This window comes from Tenrec ecaudatus, chromosome 9 (assembly GCF_050624435.1).
Source record: "Tenrec ecaudatus isolate mTenEca1 chromosome 9, mTenEca1.hap1, whole genome shotgun sequence".
Taxonomy (NCBI): Eukaryota; Metazoa; Chordata; class Mammalia; order Afrosoricida; family Tenrecidae; genus Tenrec; species Tenrec ecaudatus.
This window is the reverse complement of record NC_134538.1, coordinates 19,023,577-19,045,640: the sequence shown is the minus strand read 5'-3', so window position 1 is coordinate 19,045,640 and position 22,064 is coordinate 19,023,577. Positions and strand designations below refer to the sequence as shown.

At 42.0% G+C, this 22,064-nt stretch overlaps 1 protein-coding gene across 10 annotated transcripts in view; it reads left to right on the top strand.

The window, feature by feature from the left end:
* Positions 1 to 22,064, top strand: part of LOC142456714 (zinc finger protein 614-like) — a 95,060-nt gene that overhangs the window by 8,587 nt on the left and 64,409 nt on the right. For 9 of the 10 annotated variants that reach the window (XM_075557925.1, XM_075557927.1, XM_075557930.1 and 6 more), the window contains one exon: positions 7,163 to 7,289. In XM_075557925.1, coding sequence (XP_075414040.1) covers positions 7,256 to 7,289 — 34 coding nt within the window. In that variant the 5' untranslated portion in view covers positions 7,163 to 7,255. Of the gene's footprint in view, positions 1 to 1,163; positions 1,334 to 7,162; positions 7,290 to 22,064 lie in introns of those variants that run through there. The other variant, XM_075557929.1, reaches the window with a different exon arrangement.

Below are 22,064 nucleotides of genomic sequence, written 5' to 3'. Positions count from 1 at the left end.
GGATACCAATGTGTTGTTGGGCAAGCTGCCCAATCCTCTTAAACAAAAAACAAACAAAAAAAAAAACAAAACAAACTCAGTGCTATCAAGTTAACACTGGCTCATAGAAAGCTTATATGACAGGGTAGAACTGCCCTTGTGGGTTTCAAAGACTATCTCTTTAGCAGAGTAGAGAGCCGTGCCACTCTTGAGAGAAGAAAATAACATCTTTCTTTCAAGGAGAAATACATGGTTTCCAACTGTTGACCTTGCAGTTAGCAGCCCAACAGTAGCCACTATTGCCACCAGGGCTCCTTTGCTTCATTCACATTGGTGGGCAACAAACCCGCGTAAATATTTGGAAGGAGTTAAGGGGCCATCTCTAGAGGGACTGTATACTTGTATGGGCCAACTAGCAAACTGCATTAGGTAATACAAATAATGCTACCTTAAAAGCACTATAAGGGGATGTATACTTCTTACTTCATTTCAAAATATATAAGTTTCAATCGGATATGATACATAAGTATTTATTTTGGAGCCCTGGTTTTGACATGTATTAAGAGTTGGACTGCTAACCTCATGGTCAGAGGTACAAACCCATTAGCTGCCTGTCATGGCTTTAGAGTCTCAGAAACTCTGTGCAGCAGTTTTATTGTGTCCTAACGGGTGCTTATCCTTCTAACTCTACTTGATGGTTAGTTTTAAAGTGTTTCTAAAGTGATTTTAAAATTTAAAGTTCCTCCTGAAAATAATTTTCAGTGTATAATAGTTTTTATATAGCCCATGTAAAATGTTGCCAGATGGTTTAATTAATGTAATCATCTTTAAAGTTCATTGATTTGTCATTCTCTTTGAGATTCACACAGTAAGTAATTGATAGTTCTGTATGCTGTGAGGTAGGGATCCAGCTTTTTTGAGATGTATATTTGATTGTCCACTCTCTAGTTGTCAGAAACTCATCTTTTACTCGCATGTCTGAAAATTCAGGGTTTTTGATTTATTGGGCATGGTATAAGCATGTTTTCCGTCAAGCATGTTTTCCGTCACTCAGTAAGGGCACTGTTAACAGGATTGAGGACTTTGTGTAAGAAGAGGGACAGAATAGTAACACATCTGGACCTACAGGTTATGTATTACTCACGTTGCATTCTCTCACCAGCCTGCAAATTGTGCGTCAACAGCAGCGAAGTAGAAAGAGGAAGTGCCTGGTTTGGGTATTATTATTTCTGGATATCCCCATGAGAGATTGAAATTTGTGAACATCGTTAGAGCTGATACAGATAAGACAAACATAGAGCATCCCAGTTGCCGGCAGTGTCCTAAAGACCAAAAGAAAATTGCCAAGACTCAGGTGATTTTGATGTATTTTATCCTTTTCTATATTTCCTACTGGAAATGTAGAAGCCTGTATAATACTGATTCAGTTCATTGGAAAAGAGGAAATTTGAAATAGAAGTTATAGATAAACTCTGATTCTGACTTCAAGATTGGTCTGGAGAAGATTAGGAGTATGTATATTGTTCATAGGATTAAAACTAAACTATTGACATTGAACATAATACGTCACTGAGGAGTCTTTGGATGACATTATCTTTCAACTAATAATTCATTATTCTATGGCCAACTCATAAATATCATTCAAATGATATGCTATGCCAAATTTGTTTGTTGAAGTCATTTTATTTGTGGAATCGTACAACACTTTCCACAATCCATACATATATCTATTGTTTCAAGCACATTTGTGCGTCTGTTGCAATCCTTCTCAAAACATTTTCTTTCTACTTGAGCCCTTGATTTTAGCTTCCCATTTTTCCCACCTTCCCTTACCCTTGATAATTTATAAATTATTATTCTTTTTTCATGTCTTACACTGTCCAGTGTCTCTCTTTACCCACTTTTCTGTTGTTCCTTCCCCAGGGAGGGGGTTAAATGTAGATCATTGTGATCGATTTCCCTTTTCTCCCCCACCTTCCCCTTACCCTCCTGGTATCTCTACTCTCATTATTGGTCCTCAGGGGGTTATGTATCTTGGATGACCTGTGTTTCCAGTCCTATCTGTACCATTTTACATCCTCTGGTCTAGCTGGATTTGCAAGGTAGAATTGAGATCATGATTGTGGAGGGGAAGAAGCATTAAAGAACTAGAGGAATATTGTATGTCTCATCGGTGCTATAGTGCACCCTAACTGGCTCTTCTCACTGCGACCCCTCTGCAAGGGGATGTCCAATTGCCTACAGTTGGGCTCTGGGTCTCCACTCTGCACTCCCCGCTCATTCACAATGATATGATTTTTTTTGTTCTTTGATGTATGCTACTTGATCCCTTCAACACCTCATGATCACACAGGCTGGTGTGCTTCTTTTCTCCCTTGTGGGCTTTGTTGCTTCTGAGCTAGATGGCTGTCTGTTTATCGTCAAGCCTTTAAGGCTCCAGACACTATATCTGTTGATAGCCGGGCACCATCAGCTTTCTTCACCACACTTGCTTATGCACTCGGCAATCATGTGGGGAAGGTGAGCATGCCAGGTTAATAGAACAAAATGTTCATGCATTGAGGGAGTACTTGAGTAGAGGCCCAAGGTCCATTTGCTACCTTAGTACTAAAACCTATAAAATATATGCACATAGATCTATTTCCCCATCATCATATATAAATATATTTATATTTGTACATGACTGTATTTAGACCTCTGTCGATGCCCTTTGCCTCTTAGTTCCTTCCTATATTTCCTTTTACTTTATTCTTGTCACACTATCATGTTCAGCCTTCATGTAGATTTCAGTAATTCCTCTCGGTTACATTGTCCTTGATAAGCAGTACTAGGCCTCCTACATGCTCCTCACCATCAATTTTAGATCACTTGTTGTTCCCGTGTCTCTGGATTTATTAACAACCACTTCCTTTCCCCCTGCCTCCCCCTCTCCCATTGCTTTCTCCTCTAGTTTGTTTATCCTGCCTATCTTATCTACATAGACCTGCAGAGATAATAACATGCATACAAAAGAAGACAGAGCAAAACAAAGCAACAAAAGAAAACAAAACAACAACAACAAAACCAAAAACATACACAAAAAGCCTGTAAATAATTCAAGGTCTGTTAACATTTAGGAGTGTTTTCCTGATGGGGTGCCATGCCGTGGACCCAAAGTCTATTTTTGGTATTCCCTGGGGACTTCATTATTCTGTTCCCCTTGCTGTTCTGTTGCCTACCCTTGTTTCGCCTCAGTATGATGTCAGATTGGGCGCAATTTCTGCACTGTGTCTCCAGTGTTGTCCCCTGTAATGCTGTGGGTTAGTTACGGACATCCTGTCTTGTAGTGAGTCAGGCCCTATGGTCCTCTCGGTTCGTTGGCTGCTCTGAGCGGGAATATTGCCCTCAAGCCGTAGTGGGCCAGGATGTATACCACTCTCTTCCTCTCCCTTCTTTTGCTCCTGTCTGCTCTGGTCAGACATGTCCCTCTCCCTGAGCTGTAATTTCAGTAATGTGCTCTGAAGTGAATTCTTCTATTGGAGGGGGCACTCTCCACATTGTTGGGATTGGAGCTGGCTCCTCAGACCCCCCTATTGGCTCCCTGCTTCATGCCGGTATGTTACATTCATGTCTTGGTGCACCCGGTTGAAGTCTGGTCCCTCTTTCTCTGTGGAGATATAAACAATGTCCTCCATTTGGATGGGTTAATATTCTGTTCCCCTGCTACCCATGTCTTTATCTTTTTTCCCCACCCCCCCCCCCATCTTTGTAGTTGGCTACCATATGTATCCCTGGATTTGGTCTGGCCCCTGCCATACTACCTGAACCTCACCCTAGGAATGTTTGTATAAAGTAGCTTTTTCCCTATGACCCTTTTGCATTTTTAAGCTTACCTCAGCAGACTCATGCTATACTTGTCCTTTTGTGCTTGGCTTACTTCACTTAGCATAATTTCCTCCCGTTCTTCCCGTGAGGTGATATGCTTCATATGTCCATCACTGCTTTTTAAGGATGCATGGTACTTCATTGTATGTACCACAGTTTTTGATCCATTCATCCGTTGATGGAAATTTTGGTTATTTCCAACTCCTTGACTATGCCTAGTTTTTAAGGAGAAATAAGGTCACCTCTTTAGGACAGGTCAGTATTTCATGGGAATTTTGTCTGAGTAAGTTTCTTTAATGTTTCTTTCTAAAGGTGATGCATTACATATTCTTATTAATGCAGCTAAAATGGGCCTTGTAGCAATAGTAGTTTAAAAAAGGTTGACGGCTTCTCACCTCCTCTAACTATAGATGCAGGAGAGAGAATCAGCCATCAGCATCAGCTCTGATTCATGTGAGGCAGAACATAAACATACCTGTACTCTCCAATACTTTAACAGTTTTGACCCTAGTATCTTTCCCACAGTCCTCTCCTACTCAGCTCATCAATTTTTTGCAGTGGCCATGTACAACTTACAGTCCAGATTCACACGTACAAGTTTTATTCGGTAACAGAATGTGCCTTAGTATCAGAATCCATAGGCTACTCATTGGCATTCATATTACAGAACCATGTAGGCACATTTGCTCTTCTTCAGGGCAGGCCTTTTCTCTGTGTCGCTCTCAGACATTTTGCCCCCTGAAGGTAAGCTCTCTTCATAGTGCCATCTTTATAGGCTCCTCTCAGCTCCATAGAGATGTCCTCCTCTTGATCTTGCCTGCCTGTCCCATATCTTGGCTGAAAAGCCATTTCTGGACCTGTCACAATTGGCTCTGTCACTATGTCCCTTCTGCCCTCGGCATTATCTCCATTGGTATAGCCCTTGATTCATGAATATTACAGTACATTGTGCAGGAGCAGCAGTAGATCAGTCCATATGAAGTAGAGGTTCAAGATGTCCCTTGATTTGCTCTGCAGTCTCTCAACAAAACTAAATAGTCATCAGGTAATTAACTCTTCAGGATGTGGAAGTTGTTGAATCTCAGATATCAGGCAGCAATCTGTTGGCTCATGGAGTGGAGAAGCTCTTAAATCAGGTCACACAGGCAGCTCACAGTTGACAGGGATGTTACGGAAATGGCTCATGGAGTTCTGGAAGCTGGCAAATCCCTAATCCATTCTGAACTATGTGGCTGCAGGGGCTGACAATACCAGATAACACGTAACAGGCCAATGTCTCACGGTTTGTTCTCAACAATGCTTGCATGCAGTTCTCTCTCTCCCTCTTTTTCTAGCTCTTGATATGATGGCTTCTTGGGTCAACCTAGCACCTTGCCCACCTAGGCAAGATTAGGAGGGGCCTCTTGGAGAGCATGTGACGAACGAAGGCAGGTTCAAGAGGACCTTTTAATTAAAGTCAATACTGTTCCAAGGTGGCTGAGAAGAATTTTTCCTAAGATTGACAAGAGGAGCTTGTCCAAAGGTGACTTATAAGAGCCTCCTGCCTCAGGAAGGGAGATAGTCCCTATGAACTTTCTGTGTTGGGATCTGAGTTATAGCTTCTTATTCCTGATCCCAGGTTTTACCTTGTTCATTAATAGACCAGTTTGCTTTATGAGTTTTGTGTGGCCATAGCAACAAATTATCAAACCCAGAAGTGAGACAAAGAGTGGTGTTGGAGGAATGACTTGTGTAAGAATTGACAAAAAATGTTGGAGAGCTGAGGCATGTTTGACCTCCCCATCTGAACAGTTCCTGATACCTATTGCCACTGAAGATGCAGAGCCTCGTATACTGGTGATCCTGCCAGGACTCCTAATTCCATTTCACAATGTGTTGTAAACTTGTTTGTTAATATAAACAGGTGTGTATCTACTTTGTGTGAGTATAAATTGGCGATTTCTAGCCGTTCAGATCATTTCACTGGTACTCAAAATTCTAATTTTATGAGTGGGTGGATTATTTTGGTGGCACAGGGTTCCCCAACACTCGAACCTTAGGAGTAACATTGCAATTGTGGTAAATATTAAAATACGGAGAGTAGACAGCCGGACACCGGGGCTCTCTTCCTATGCCAGGATTGAGAGAGTGAATGTATTTTCCAGTGGGTGTATATAATGGAGCTTACAGATCTTTCATAAGGCATGTACCTCATGCAGTTAGCGTATACATGGTCAATGGGTAATATCATAAGTGGGTAACATAACAAACAAGCAAAAAGGTGAGTCACCATCTTGACCTAGGACTAATTGACATCAAACATGCCCTGAGCCCTCCCCAGGCATTTGCCACATTTTATGGTGGACTGGCTACAAAACCTGGTGGTTCTAATCCACAGATAACCTTCAAGCATAGTTAGAAGCAGCCAGGCAGAGAAATGATTCTACTACTACTGTGTTTCCTCCAAAATAAGACACTGTCTTATGTTTATTTTTCCTCAAGAAGACACTCTGAGGTTGATTTTCAGGGGTGTCTTATTTTTATTAAGTATGGTCTAACAATCTACATTTATTCAAATATAGTTAAGCCGTCTTCTTCTGGAACATCGACCCACAGTGCTGAGTAAAATGGCAGCCACAGCTTTCCTCCGTCCCCCTGAGGACAAACAATGCCTGAAGCAGAGCGTCCTGCTCCTCACTTCACTGAGGAGACTTTTATGTTCATTTTCTGTGTCTCCCGCTGTGCCTCAGCTTGCAGCACACATGGTACAACCGGGACCTGACTGGGGGGCCAGCCAGGTTGATGGGGCTGCCCACACCTCTTCGGTCACCTCCAAGATAACAGCTGTCACGATGGGGCAGACGAGAAGGGCTGTCCGTCTTCATTACCTCTCCATGGCGATATGCTGCATAGCCATGCCTATCACTGTCTTATTTTGGGGGTGTGGCTCATATTGAACAAATGCTTAGAAATCCTGCTATGGCTTATTTTATGGGTATGTCTTATTTTCAGGGAAACACAGTGTGATAGCTCCTTTAAGACTGCTCCTTTATGGAGGTCTGTTGTCGGGTGCACATTATTTGGAGGATGTGTATTTGGGAAGATTTCTTTATCCGAACAATGGAGATCTTTCTGAAAATAGGACTAGTTTTCCGTGCCCATGGTTGCAAGTCTAGAAAAATAGGTCAAATGCTTTCTACCAAGTCCTCAGTTGACCACACCTATGGAATGTACTAACTCAGAATAGTTTTTATTATTATTTTGCTTTCTTTAGTGTAAGATGTATTTTTTTAATTTTCAAATGGAAAATATGTCATTAAATAGACTCCTTTTACTACAGGAATCACTGACATTCAGTGATGTGGCTGTAAAGTTCACCTGGGAAGAATGGCGGCTCCTGAACACTGCTCAGAAGACCCTAAATCAGGATGTGATGTTGGAGAACTATCGCAACCTGGTTTCCATTGGTGAGGAGAATTCTCAAGTCATTGGCCCTGTCATTAGCTTTTCCTATCTTAAGTGTTGAAATCCTTACAGTGTCTGTTGTGTTCTCAAAGAGGTAGATTCTCATTGCATTCTCTGGTCCTAAGTTAGTGGGTAAGGTCATCTGTCCTTGAGAGACTACCCTTTACTTTGTTCATTTGAACATGATTTTTCTAGAAATACAACATTCTGCAGGCTTTATAAAGTTTAGGTCAAGTTTGGTGTGTCTAAGATTCTATAATTTCTCATGAGCAGGTTATCCAGTTGTCACCTCAGAAGCTTCCTCTCAATAGGAACAAGGAGAAATGTGGTCATTTTTAGAGACAAGCTATGGTGGAAATTTTTCCGGTGCGTAGTCAAGTACCTTAAAGGTAATTGGACAGGGCAGGGGAGTTGATTCAACTGGTAGAAGGCCTCACATCCATCACAGGTGTCCTTCGAATGTGAGACCTCACTTTTCCTACCGTTGCAATAGTACTCCAGTGCTCTTCTGAGATTAGATTTTTAGATTTCTATTTATTTGATATACATTAGTATATGTTTGGGTCTATAATTTTCTTTAAGATTGTCAAAAAGTTCCCTCTCTTATATGCTTCTACCTTACTATGAAAGTCCATCTTGCGATCCTCTCGCCTCCACTACTGAGCAAGCATGGATCTCGAGCTCCCACCATAAACGTTCTCCATTGTGCTAACTTAGCTTCCCTCCTTGGAGTTTGTCTATTTTCCTTCTTACTTCACAATTAATTTTGCTACTGTTAGGAATCAGTGACCCCTGTGAAAGGGTCGTTGGATCCCCAAAGGGGTCACAACTCACAGTTTGAGAATGAGTAAAGGTTTCGGTTTCCATTTTCTCATTTTGTCTCCTCTCCCTTTAAAGTTTTCTTCATTCTAGTGAGATAAGTTATTTGTTTCCTATTAGAGATGGTCAAATTGCCTTATCTGTTGGAATAGTTTAACAGACATATTTCTCCATATTTTACTCTTTTTGGTGAAATACGTGTGCGACTTCTGTTATTTTCAGGTGTCTATGATCATCTTCCCAGCAAGAAAATTGTTATCAGCTTAGGATATCTTTTAGCATTTACCTTCAGTTTTTTCTACCTGTAGGATTTTTTCTTTATCATTTTACTTGGGGATCATACAACTCTTATCCCAATCCATACATATATCAATTGTGTAAAGCACATTTGCACAATTGTTGCCCTCATTATTCTCAAAACATTTGCTCACCGCTTAAGCCCTTGGCATAGCTCCTCATTTCTCCCCTTTGTCCCTGGTCCCCCCTCCCTCATGAACCCTTGATAATTTATAAATTATTATTTTGTCATTTCTTACACTGTCCGATATCTCCCTTAACCCACTTTTCTGTTGTCTGTCCCCCAGGGAGGAGGTTATATGTGGATCCTTATTACAGGTTCCCCTTCTCTATCCCACTCTCCCTCCACCTCCCAGTATTGCTACACTCACTGTTGGTTCTGAAAGGATCATCTGCCCTGGATTCTCTGTGTTTCCACTTCCGATCTGTATCAATGTACTTCCTCTGGTCTAGCCAGATTTGTAGAATTGGGATCATGATGGGGGGAAAACATTTAGGAACGAGAGAAAAGTTGTATGTTTCATTGTTGTTACACTGCACCCTGACTGGCTTGTCTCTTCCTCACAACCCTTCCGTAAGGGGATGTCCAATTGCCTACAGATGGGCTTTTGGTCTCCACTCCGCACTCCTTTTCATGCACAATGATAGGATTTTTTGTTCTGATGATGCCTGATACCTGATCCCTTCGACACCAGGTGATCACACAGGCTGGTGTGCTTTTTCCAAGTGGGCTTTTTTTGCTTCTGAGCTAGATGACTCGATTTTTTTTAACAATTTATTAGGGCTCATACAACTCTTATCACAGTCCATACATATACATACATCAATTGTATAAAGCACATCCATACATTCCCTGCCCCAATCATTCTCAAAGCATTTGCTCTCCACTTAAGCCCTTTGCATCAGGTCCTCTTTTTTTCCCCCTCCCTCCCCATTCCACCCTCCCTCATGTGCCCTTGGTAATTTATACATCGTTATTTTGTCATATCTTGCCCTATCCGGAGTCTCCCCTCCCCCCCTTCTCTGCTGTCCCTCTCCGAGGGAAGAGGTCACATGTGGATCCTTGTAATCAGTTCCCCCTTACCAACCCACGCACCCTCCACTCTCCCAGCATCGCCCCTCACACCCTTGGTCCTGAAGGTATCATCCACCCTGGATTCCCTGTGCCTCCAGCCCTCATATGTACCAGTGTACAGCCTCTGCCCTATCCAGCCCTGCAAGGTAGGATTCGGATCATGGTAGTTGGGGTGAGGAAACATCCAGGATCTTGGGGAAAGCTGTGTTCTTCATCGGTACTACCTCGCACGCTACTTAACCCATCTCCTCTCCTAAACCCCTCTATGAGGGGATCTCCATTGGCCGACACTTGGGCCTTGGGTCTCCACTCTGTACTTCCCCCTTCATTTAATATGGTATATATATACATATATATATACACATATATACACACACACATATAACTTTTTTTTTTTTTTGCATGATGCCTTATACCTGGTCCCTTGGCTCCTCGTGATCGCACTGGCCGGTGTGCTTCTTCCATGTGGGCTTTTTTGCTTCTGAGCTAGATGGCCGCTCTTTTATCTTCAAGCCTTTAAGACCCCAGTCACTATCTCTTTTGATAGTCGGGCACCATCCGCTTTCTTCATCACATTTACTAGTTCACCCCCTATGGCTCCAGCAGTTGTGTCGGAAGAGTGAGCATCATAGAGTTCCAATTTAATAAAAGAAAGTATTCGTGCATTGAGGGAGTGTTTGAGTAGAGGCCCAGGTCCTTCCGCCACCTTAATACTTAACCTATAAATATAGACACATAGATCTATTTCCCCATCCTCCTATATATATATTTGCATGCACATGTCTTTGTCTAGACCTCCATAAATGCCCTTTGACTCCTAGCTCTTTCCTCCATCTCCCTTGACTTTCCTCCTGCCCTACTACCATGCTTCGTCGCCACCTGGGCTAGAGTATACCTCTTCTCTAAGCAACCTTACCCTTGATCATTCCCCACCAGGCCTGCCACTCCCCACTCTCTACCATTTGGGTCCCATGTTTTTCCCTTGTCCCTGTGTTTGTTAACACCACTTCCTTATCCCCCCTACCCCCACAACCCAAGTCCCCCCGGAACTGTCGGTCCCGTTGTTTTTCCTCCAGGTAGTTAATCCAGCCTGTCCTATTCAGACAGACCTGCGGAGACACTAACATGCACGAAAACAAGACAGAGGAAAACAAAGCAACAGTATACAACCAGACAACAAAACAACAAAAACAAACCACTGACAAAGAACAGAACAAAACAGTTCATAAGAGAAAAGCTTGTAGTTAGTTCAGGGATTGTTTGCTGGCCCTAGGAGTGTTTTCCAGTCCAGTCTGTTGGGGCATCACGCCCTGGCCCCAAAGTCCATTTTCGGCATTCCCTGGGGACCTTGCCACTCCTTTCCCTTTCTATTCTGCTGCACTCCCCCAGTGATTTGCCTCGGTGTGGTGGGATCATGTCAGGTGCAATTCCCACACTGTGTCTCCGGTGCAGTCCCCTGTATCACCCTTAGTCACTGATTGGCATCATTTCTCATAGTGCGGCCAACCACGTTGTTCTCTCTGTGGACTGGCTGCTCTACTCAGGAACATCATCCTCACTGCCTGGTGGGCCAGGCTGTGCTCCGCTCTCTCCTCCTGCCCCTGCATCTGCTCCAGTGTGCTCTGATCAGATATGTTCATCTCCTGGAGCTGCAGAGTCAATGTCGTCCTTTGGAACAAATTCTTTTTGGGGGAGGGGCAGGAATCCACTTAATTTATGGTGCTGGGGCCAGCCTCCCAGACCTCTCCACTGGTTCCCTACTCCACGCCGGGATATTGCATTCACACCTTGCGGCACTAGGTTGAAGTCTGGTCCCACTTTCCCTGTGGAGATATAAACAATACCCTCCCCTTTGGTGGATTAATGCCCCATGCCCCAGCTCCCGTTTTCTTCCTTATATTCATCCTTTTGTTTTCCTTTCCCCCCCTCCTCCACCATTGTCTACCATGTACATCCCTGGTTTTGGTCTGGTCCCTTTCATACTACACAGTCTTCACCCCTAAAATGTTTGTATACAGTAGCTTTTTCCCCTATGCCACTTTTGCTTTTTAAAATTTTTTTTAATTCTTACCTGAGCGGGCTCATGTTGTACTTGTCCTTTTGTGCCTGACTTACCTTGCTTAGCATGATTTCCTCCAGTTCTTCCCATGCCGCTATGTGCCTCATACTTTCATCACTGCTTTTTAGTGATGCGTAGTACTCCATTGTATGTATATACCACAGTTTTTTAATCCAATCGTCAGTTGATGGAAATTTGGGTTGCTTCCAACTCCTTGCAATTGTGAACTGTGCTGCAATGAACATTGGAGCACAGATGTCTGGTCTTGGTTTGTTTCTTGCCTCTTCTGGGTATATGCCCAGTAGGGGGATTGCTGGGTCATATGGTAACTCTATTTCCATCTGTTTTAGGTATCGCCAGATTGATTTCCATAGTGGCTGTACATACTTACAGGCCCACCAGCAGTGGATGAGAGTTCCTGTCTCCCCACAGCCCCTCCAAAACTTATTGCTTTCTGATTTTTTGAATTTGGCTACCTTTGAGGGTGTCAGGGGGTACCTCATTGTTGTTTTAATTTGCATGTCTCTTATGGCTAAAGATCGGGAACATTTTCTCATATGTTTGTTGGCCATTCGGATTTCTGTCCCTGTAAAATTTCTGTTCAAGTCCTTTGCCCAGCTTTCAAGTGGGCTATTGGTTTTTTTCTTTTTGAATCTAGCAGAGTATTGTAAATTTAGTAATAAGGCCTTTGTCTGATGTGTCATTGCTAAAGATGTTTTCCCAGTCTGTGGACTCTCTTATTACTCTCTTGGTGAATCCTTTGGATGTACACAAGTGTTTTATCTTCAGTATATCCCATTTGTCAATTTGTGCCTCCTCTGTGTTTGTGTCCTTCCCTATTTCTGATAGCCTGTGTATTTCCTGCGCCAAAGTTCTCAAGTTGGTCCCAATTCCCTCTTTGATGGCCCTAATAGTTTGGGATTTAACTTCAAGGTCTGTGATCCACCTTGCGTTTATTCTTGTGCATGGAGTGAGATAAGGGTCTTGCTTCATTTTTCTGCATGTTGATATCCATTTTTTCCAGCACCACTTGTTAAAGAGGGCATCTGCTTCCCATTTGATCTTTTTGGGGCCATTGTCAAAGATCAGCTGTGTGTATGCTGATACTTTTATTTCTGGATTTTCAGTTCTTTTGCATTGGTCTTAGTATCTGCCATTGTAGCAATACCATGCAGTTTTGAGAACTGTGGCTGCATAGTATGTGCCAAAGTCAGGTAAAGCAAGCCCTCCCACGGTGTCCTTGTTCTTGAGGAGTTCTCTGCTAATTCTGGGCTTCTTCCCTCTCCATATGAAGTTGGTAATGAGTTATTCCATTTCTTTGAAGAAAGATGATGGTAATTGAATCGGGATGGCATCAAACTTACATAGTGCTTTTAGCATAACTGACATCTTAACTATATTAAGTCTCCCAATCCAAGAGCATGGAATATTCTTCCATTTGTTGAGGTCGCTCTTAGTTTCTTGTAATAGTGTTCTATAGTTTTCCCTATATAGATCTTTTGTTTTTTCAGTCAGGTGTATCCCTAGATATTTCAATTTGTGTTTGGCTATTGTGAAGGTTACCACCTTTTTGATCTCTTCTTCTGTGGTCTTATCTGATATGTATAACAGTCCGATGGACTTTTGTTTGTTGATCTTGTATCCTGCCACTCTGCCAAACTGCTCTATTGCTTCCAGTACTCCCCTTGTGGAACTTTTGGGATTTTCCATATATAAAATCATATCATCTGCAAATAACGATAGTTTCACCTCTTCCTTCCGCAGGCGAATACCTTTGATGTCACTTCTTTGCGTTATGCTGTTAGCTAAAACCTCCAGCACAATATTAAATAGGAGTAGAGACAAGGGGCATCCTTGTCTGGTCCCCTTTTTCAGTGGGATTGTGTTAGTGTTTTCTCCATTGACTATGACTTTGGCTGTTGGTTTTTCATATATAGCTTGTATTGTCTTGAGGAACTTTCCTTCCATCCCTATCTTCGCTAGTGTCTTAAACAGGAATTGATGTTGGATGTTGTCGAATGCTTTTTCTGTGTCTATTGATGTAATCATCTGATTCTTATACTTTTTCATGTCAATGTGACGAATAATACTAGTGGTCTTTCGTATGTTGAACCATCCCTGCATCCCTGGTATGAATCCCACTTGGTCATGGTGAATTATTTGTTTTATATACTTTTGTATTCTGTTGGCTAGTATTTTGTTAAGGATTTTTGCATCAATGTTCATTAGGGATATCTGTCTGTAGTTCTCGATTCTTGTGGGATCCTTGCCCGGTTTGGGTATCAGAGTTATACTAGCTTCATAGAAGGAATTTGGGAGTTTGCCGTCTTTTTCTATGTTCTGGAAAAGTTTGTGTAGGATTGGTATTAGTTCTTCCCTGAATGCTTCATAGAATTCTCCAGTGTATCCATCTGATCCAGGGGATTTTTTTGTTGGTAATCCCTTGATAACCTTTTCTATTTCTTCTATTGCTATGGGTCTGTTGAGATTCTTGATGCCTACCGAGGAGAGTCTAGGGAGGGATTATTTTTCCAGGAATGTGTCCATGTCTTCCAAATTGTTGAATTCATTGGAGTAAAATCCTTCATAGTATTGTGTGTAACTATCCTTTTGATTTCATTATGGTCTGTTGTAATGACCCCTCTTGCATCCCTTATTCTTGCTATTGAGATTTGTTCCCTCCTTTCTTTGGTTAGGTTTGCCAATGGTCTATCGATCTTGTTTATCCTTTCAAAGAACCAACTTTTAGCGATATTAATTTTTTCCATAGTTTTTTTATTTTCCCTCTCCTGAATCTCAGCCCTGATTTTTATAGTTTCTTTTCTTTTGCTATTAGTAGGGTTGTCCTGCTGACTCAGCTCTAGTTTTTGTAAATTTTGTGTCAGTGTATCCGTCATGAGTCTCTCTCCTTTTCTTAGGTGTGCTTGTATTTCTATGAACCTTCCTCTGATGACTGCCTTTGCTGTGTCCCGTAAGTTTTGGTATGTCGTGTGCTCATTTTCATTGGTTTCTAGAAATTTCCTGATTTCGTCTCTGATCTGGACCAGTATGCACTCCTTTTGCAGTAGAGAGTTATTCATCCTCCAATTAATTGCTCTTATTTTCTTTGTCTTCCTTTTGTTGATTTCCAGTCTTATGGCACAGTGGTCAGAGAGAGAGGTCTGTATTATTTCAATGTGCTTACATTTATGTAGATTTGCCTTATGCCCCAGCATGTGGTCTGTCTTCGAATATGTGCCATGGGGACTTGAAAAGAAAGTGAAATTTTTTATATTTGGATGAAAAGCTCTGTAAATATCTATTAGGTCAAATTGTCTAATTGTGGAGTTTAGCTCTCTAGTCTCCTTGTTGAGTTTCTTTCCCTGTGATCTATCTTTCTCAGTGAGTGGTGTGTTGAAGTCACCCAGTATAATTGTCCAGTCTGATTTCTTTCTTAATCTTTTGGAGTGTTTGGTTGACGTATTGAGCTGGTCTCTCATTCGGGGAATATATGTTTACAATGCTTAGTGGTTCATTGTCTATCATTCCCTTGAGCATTATATAGTGTCCCTCCTTATCTCTTTTTATGGTTTGCTCTTTGAGGTCAATTTTGTCCGAGATAAGATCGCAACACCTGCTTTTTTTGTATTGCTGTTTGCTTGGTAGGTCCTTCTCCAGCCTTTGATTCTCAGCCTATTTTTGTCTGTAGCCTTGAGATGTGTCTCCTGTAGGCAGCAACTTGATGGGTTGTGTTTTCTAAGCCATTCTGCTAGTCTCAGTCTTTTAATGCCTGAGTTCAGGCCATTGATATTCAGGGTTATTATCTCCATGTGCGGGCTCTGTGATGCCATTTTATACCTTTTCTGTTGGGAGTTTTCCTACTTTCCTTTCTCATTAGTGTGTGTGTATCATTCTTGACTTCTTTCCATCCTTAAGCCATTGCTATCTTGGGGTCTGTTTTCTCTTTGTTGTGCTCTGGGTGAGGTTGTTCTATGTGTTGGTCTCTTTTTTGTGCTTGGTGAGTGTTGTTCTTCTGCCCATACTGAGTCGGCGAGAATATTTTGTAAGGGTGGGTTTGTTGTAACGTTATTTTTGAGTTTTTCCTTGTCTGGGAAGACTTTTACTTCTCCATCGATCTTGATCGATAATTTGGCTGGGTAGAGTATTCTTGGATTTGCGTTGTTTTCTTTCAATTTTTGGAATATATTACTCCACTCTCCTTTTTTTTATAGTTTCTGCTGATAGGTCTGAGCATATCCTTATGTGGGAACCTTTATATGTGATTGCTTGCTTTTCCCTAGCTGCTCTCATGATTTTCTCCTTTTCCTCAAAGTTGGATAGTTTAACTATTCTGTGCCTTGGTGATTTCTTCTTGGGGTCCGGTCATGCTGGTGTTCTTTCAGTCTCCTGGATGGTTGCTTGGTTTTCTTTCATTAGGCTGGGGAAGTTTTCCTCCAAGAATTCTCTCGCTATTGTTGCAGATGACTTCTTTGATGTGTCTTCCTCAGGTAGGCCAATTATTCTAATGTTGTTCCACTTCATAGCATCAGACATAGCTCTTAGGTTTTCTTCGGCTTCTCTGATGCTCTTATTAGATTTTTGTTCACGTTTATTAAATCTGCTTGGCTGTCCTCCACAACACTGATGCGGTTCTCTGATTCCTCCAATCGATTCTCAAGGAACACGATTCTGCTATTGTTTTTCCTTATCTGCTCCTTAAGCTCCTGTATTTCCCTTTGGTGTATGTCTTTTATCTCCCCTATCATTTCATCCTTTTTCTGTGTTGTTCCCTCATATCCTGCATGGCTCCAAGCAGCATTCTGAGAGTTTCTTTGTATGGCATCCCAATGTCTGATTCTTCTATGTATGTTGCTATGTTCAGGACATCTTCTGCCTTCGTCTTTTGTTTCTCCTGTTTTTTCATTGAGGTCATTGGGGGTGATAGCTGTTTGCGTTGAGTTGTTTTTGAGGGACCAGGTGCCATTTTCTAGTCTCTCTCTGGAAGACTTATAGGAATGCTTCTTCGATCTGCTTACAGCTGATTTTGCTATGGGATTAACCTACAGCTGATTTTGCTGCAGGATTAACCTACAGCTTTTTTTGCTATGGGATTAACCTACCACTTTATCTTCCTGTGGCTTCCCTATCAGGGGAGTGCCCCAGATGCCAGGTCGACTGCCTGCCCCAGTGATGCAGAGGCTGGGCTGAAGTTCCCGCTATTGGTTTGAATATTGATAAGTGTTGCCTGAGCTGCTTTATGTCCCCAGGTACACAGGCAGGAACTCCCTGGTGAGAAGTCTGAGGAGTATCCCCTGGAGAGCAAGCAGGCATTTCCCTAGCCTTGGGCTATCTATGCAGGGTGGAGCTCACCTAGCTGGGTGTGGCCCAGGCGCAAATGCCCTAGGGCAATGGGAGTGCCCCGTAAGTCTGCAATGGAGTGTGAGAGAGCAGGGCAGGAACAAGGGGGGGGGGAGAAAAATCAAAAAGTGAGACTAGACTGTGCAGGGGTACAGGGAAGCAAGGGAAGCAAAAGAAACTATATAGCTGAATCCCACTCCCTGCCTGTGGATCTGAAAGGGCTTACTCCCTGCCCCATGCCCCAGTGGTAGTCTGCAGCTGAGCCCGAAGAAGGAGAAGGGTCGCAAGAAAACTTCTGAGCAGCCCCCAGAGAAGTGGGTGGGACAGAGAGCAGAGATGTTAACAGACGCCGCAGTGTAGCTGAAGCTTGATCCCTGCCTATGGAGCTGTGGGGGTTTGGGTTTAGTCCCTGCTCAGACCATGCGGCGCGGCTGCGGCTGTGCCTTGAAAAAGCCCCTGCGCAGCCCTCCAAGGCTGTGTGGGAATATAGAGCAGAGAAGCAAACAGAAGCAACAATGTAGTTGAACCCCGATCCCTGCCAGTAGAGCCGCAAGCATCCTGTCCCTGCCCTTAGGCAGGTAGGGGAAAACTGTGGCTGTGCTGGGACCAAGCCCTGCTACAGGCTCCAAATGGTCCCGGCTTGGGCAGATCCTGCACCTTGACTAGGGTCGAGCCCCAGCTGGCTTCCACTGAGGTAAGTCAAAAGCCCCCAGCCCCTCAAAACCCCGTGGATCTGTGCCTACTTATCTTTATGATGCACCTCCTGCGATCCAGTGGTGTTGAATTTCACTCTGAGCAACTCTCCTTGGTTGGATTCTGCGGAGTCCCTCTGGTGTGTCACTCCGTTGCCATCTTCCCGGCTCTCTCTTCTCGATTTTTTTTTTAAGTTGCCTGTTCCTCCAATAATTTTGTAAGCGGAAAGGGCATTATTAACACCCTGCTTTCTGTTTTCTTTTTTCACTAAACACATGTCTGATGTATATTCCTTACTATACAGTGTGCTTCCTTAAGCCCACACCTTCTTAACAGGTCCAAAACCCGAAAGATGCCCTGCTGTTTCTAAAGAATATTTTGGCTGTGTATTCCAACACTTAATTTTTTTGTTGTTATTCAAACAATGCATAGTATATTCAATATTGCTGTCTTTGTTTATTTTCTTTTTAGTAGTCTTTTGGGTTCCATGTGTATGATGTCCTTCGTGTCATCCCACAACTTATCTGCTCCTCAGTCATTAGTGTTCAGTCATCAGTCTTTTATTCCTTAAGTTTATTCTTTAGATAGTCTCTAAGCTCTGTGATCTAAGTACTTTGGCTAGCTTCAACTTGCATTTGAGCAATTAATGATCAGTTCCACAGGTAACCCCTGGCCTTGTTTTGACTAATGAGCTTCCTCAGCATTTCTTTGTAGCGATGTGGTTGATTTGATTTTCATTTGTTCCTTTCAGAAAGATCTATATGTGTAGTTTCCATTTCTGTTGTTTAATAAGGAATTTGTTGTAAAATCATCATTAGTCTCAAAATTTTGTTGGTTAACTTGTGTCATTTCTGTCACTAAGGCCACATTTTCCAATTACTGATAATGTTCCCAAATTTTACATTCATCAGTGCACATGATTGTATGGTTGATCAATGTCAAGTTGCAAAAATTATGCAAATTATATATATATATATATATCTTTAATCATTTTATTGGGAGATCTTACAGATATCATAACAGTCCATAGTTCTAACACATCAAACAGTACTGTACAATTGCTACCACAGTTTCAAAACATTTTCTTCTTGCATTCCTTGATATCAGCTCCCCTTTTTTCCCTTCATCCCCCACCCTCAATTTCTTTATTGTGGAAATCAGAACCTGGATCAAAGTGTAAGCAGCCTTATCTCTATACTCCTGACCACAGGGCTTGGAAGATCAGTGCTAGTGTTAGAAGAAAACCTCCACAAGCCCCAAGGATAAAGCAAGAGCCGATAATGCACAATCTCCTGATAACGTTTATCCACACTGCCCTCCAGTAAGATGTTAGTGTACAGCTCCTACAGGTGACTGACAACTTGCTACTCAGCTAAAAGATGCCTAGCTTTAAAAGCAATCAGCTTCCCTTTGTTGCTATCACTCAAGGAATCAACTATCCTTTTGTCTCTTAAATATCTTCTGGATGGGTCCTAAGGGATGGTTGTGTAATTGAAGGGCAGACATTAAAAGGCAGTCAGAAGTATTTAGGCACTCACCTCTTCCATGATGCCAAGTCTGAGCAGGATAGAGAGAGAATGTATTCTTTCACCAATTTGCCATATATGCTTGTGTATATGCCGAGTTTTTCAGCTCAATTTTTATTCAGTTTTTGTGTTATTTGGGTTGCCTTATACTCGAGTAAAAGTGGTATAAAGTCCTGGGGCATGCAACCGCACAACTCCCCCCACCCCCAACCCCTACCCGGCCACCCCCCCCACCCCCGGGACACCTATGTACCTAGCAAGGTAGGCAGTATCTTTTCCCTGGACGTCCCTGAAGTACTTGGCTGTGCAATTTTAGGCAAGTACTCAGGGCAGGTGGGGGTGGGGTGTGGGGGCTGGAATAACTGTCCCCTGAGCAGGGAGGCCAATAACAACATGTCTTCTCTTATAGTTAAAGCCATGTGCTTGTATGAGGCATCATTAAGGTAGCACTATAATGAGGGGATATTGTGGGCATGGTTTTTAATTAGGAGAATGTGACAGGGACTCTTTTCCAACTTACAAATATGAATGCCTCCCTCTTCCCAGATACCTGGCTTTGCAGTCTTCTTTAATTCTGAGAATAAAGAATTTGTCTGCATCCACCCTCTTCTTGGTCCTAAGTTTCCCACAACCTGCTACTTATCTTGAAGTATTCTAAAAGAATTCAGGATATTCCCACATTCCCACTTGTCCATTCTGTGTGTCTATGCCTTCTGGAGGCTTCCGCATCTTACTACTATATAAATTCACTGTTAAATGACCTCGCTGTCTTATTCTGGCATCGTAGATGAGCCACTCGTACCCCATTGTTACTGTCTGCTTTATCTTCCTTGATGCACATGCTATTCCTAGGGGCCCGTTTGGCTGTGGGGTAAATCCCACATTTTATGTTTGCTTTATCACTTGGTGCAAAAATTTAAATAACACTTGTAGTAACTGGTCTTACCTGCAAGCATATGAATACTAACCTACTACAGACAGAATTATACTTCAGAGAATTCTTGCAATGTACTTTTTGCTGATGAATATGACATGAGTGTTCTTGAATTTGTCTATCTCACCCTTATAAACCACTTGATTATCTCATTAAAAATGGCCAGTTCCAGTCTATTTAAGTATAATAAGCCATACACCATCAATATTTAAACATTTCATTTTGTTTTGACATCTTGCAATTGTTCTCGATAATCCTTCATTTATTCCTCCTTCAAATTATTAGAGGATGTTTGTATGTTAGACAAGGTTTTCTAGAGAGATAAAACTAGATTGTTGATAATTATGTATATATTTATAAATAAGAAATGAACAGTTAAATTATAAAGCAGTACAAATGGCTCAGTGCAACTCACTCCCGTGAGAGAGTTGTGAGACACTAGCCGTCCTTCAAGTCTTGAGGGCCGTCTGGTAGTCCTCTGTAGAGAGAGAGAGCTAGGCTATCCCAGCACAGGCAGCAAACAGTAAGGCAGGTCACCAACTGTCTTCCAGGTCACCAACAGTCAGTCCCTAGTTCAAGAGATGTAAATTCCAATCTTGTGGTCTTAAAGGGACCCCAACATACAGCGACACAGTCCACAGGCTAGGCGTCCCACAGGTAGAGTAGCTTATAAATTGAGGCACAGAACAAGCAAGGCAACTGCACACTGGCCCGATGATAAAGGAGGGAGAGACCAGAAAGGTGAGGCTCACCAAGCCATTTATCTCTTTGCCCTTCAATTAATCCCACTCATGTTTATCTGTCAGGCTGGCACAATAAACTAACAATCTCAGTTTGCATCTATTTTTTTCTTCTTTTCAGTCATGACCTGTCAACCACTTCAAGTCCCCAAAGCTCTCCTCCATCCACATCATCACTGTTGAATGTACTTTGAGGATTTAGTACTTGTTCAGTGTTACTTCATTGCCATTAAACCTGGGGGGTTCATGTTCTAGAAGTAGGTCACCAGGTATTCCTCCCAGTCTCTATTTCTGGAGATTCCACTAAAATCCATGCACCATGGGTGGTCCTGCTTGTATTTGAAACACTGGGTGGCATTGCTTCTGGCATCATGGCAACATGCAAGCCACCACCACAGGACAGCACTGAAAGCTGGGTGGTGTCAGCTAGAATACAGCCTCCATGAACATAAAGAATACGTTTGTGTACCGTAATACCTTTCATATACACCTGTAAAAATGGTTTTCTCCCAAGTAGAACATTCTTCATTTTCACATTCCCAACTTTATGTATGTAGTACTTAGTTGTGTCTCAATAAAGATTGATGGAATGAATACATCTGTCATCTACCAATTAAAATTAGCAAGCCTTAACTACCCCTTTGGTCTATTGGTCTTAATGTCTTGTTTGTATTACATTTGTTGTATATTTTCATGGCCTTATTTAAGCAAATACCAAATCTGTGTTCATTCATTACTTTCATGTCCAATGTCGTTTCTATAATAGCTGTTTTTATAATTTGGATTGTTTACATGATTGTATTTCTTTCAATGGATAAACTTTAAACATAGTGTTTTATTTACATTTCATATAAGAGGGTTGTCACTACAGATTTACCTTGTATCAATGCAAATTTTAAGAGGTCCATTGTAAGTCAAGATAATGGAAAGATTCAATGCTCTGTTCTTTTATAGTCCTCCAGAAAGATGGTGATCATATGCTCGAACACTTGCAACATGAAAGATACATGGATAGAACAGAACAGTGCTATAAATTTAATTAATATATTGGAAATTATTGTTTCTCAGCACAAAAATAATTTTCCTCTCAAGGAAAATTATGAGATGTTTAGCTTTCATGAAGAAGTTATAAAATCATTTTTAATCATTCTGAAATTAAATCAGAGCAGAAGCAACAAAATAAAGAAGTCAGTTGTGCTCAGTGGAGATGAAAAAACTTTTGTCCATGTTGAACAGAAGAAATTTTGTACTGACATGAAATTCCATGAGTGTGAACAATCCAGGCACATGAAATTAC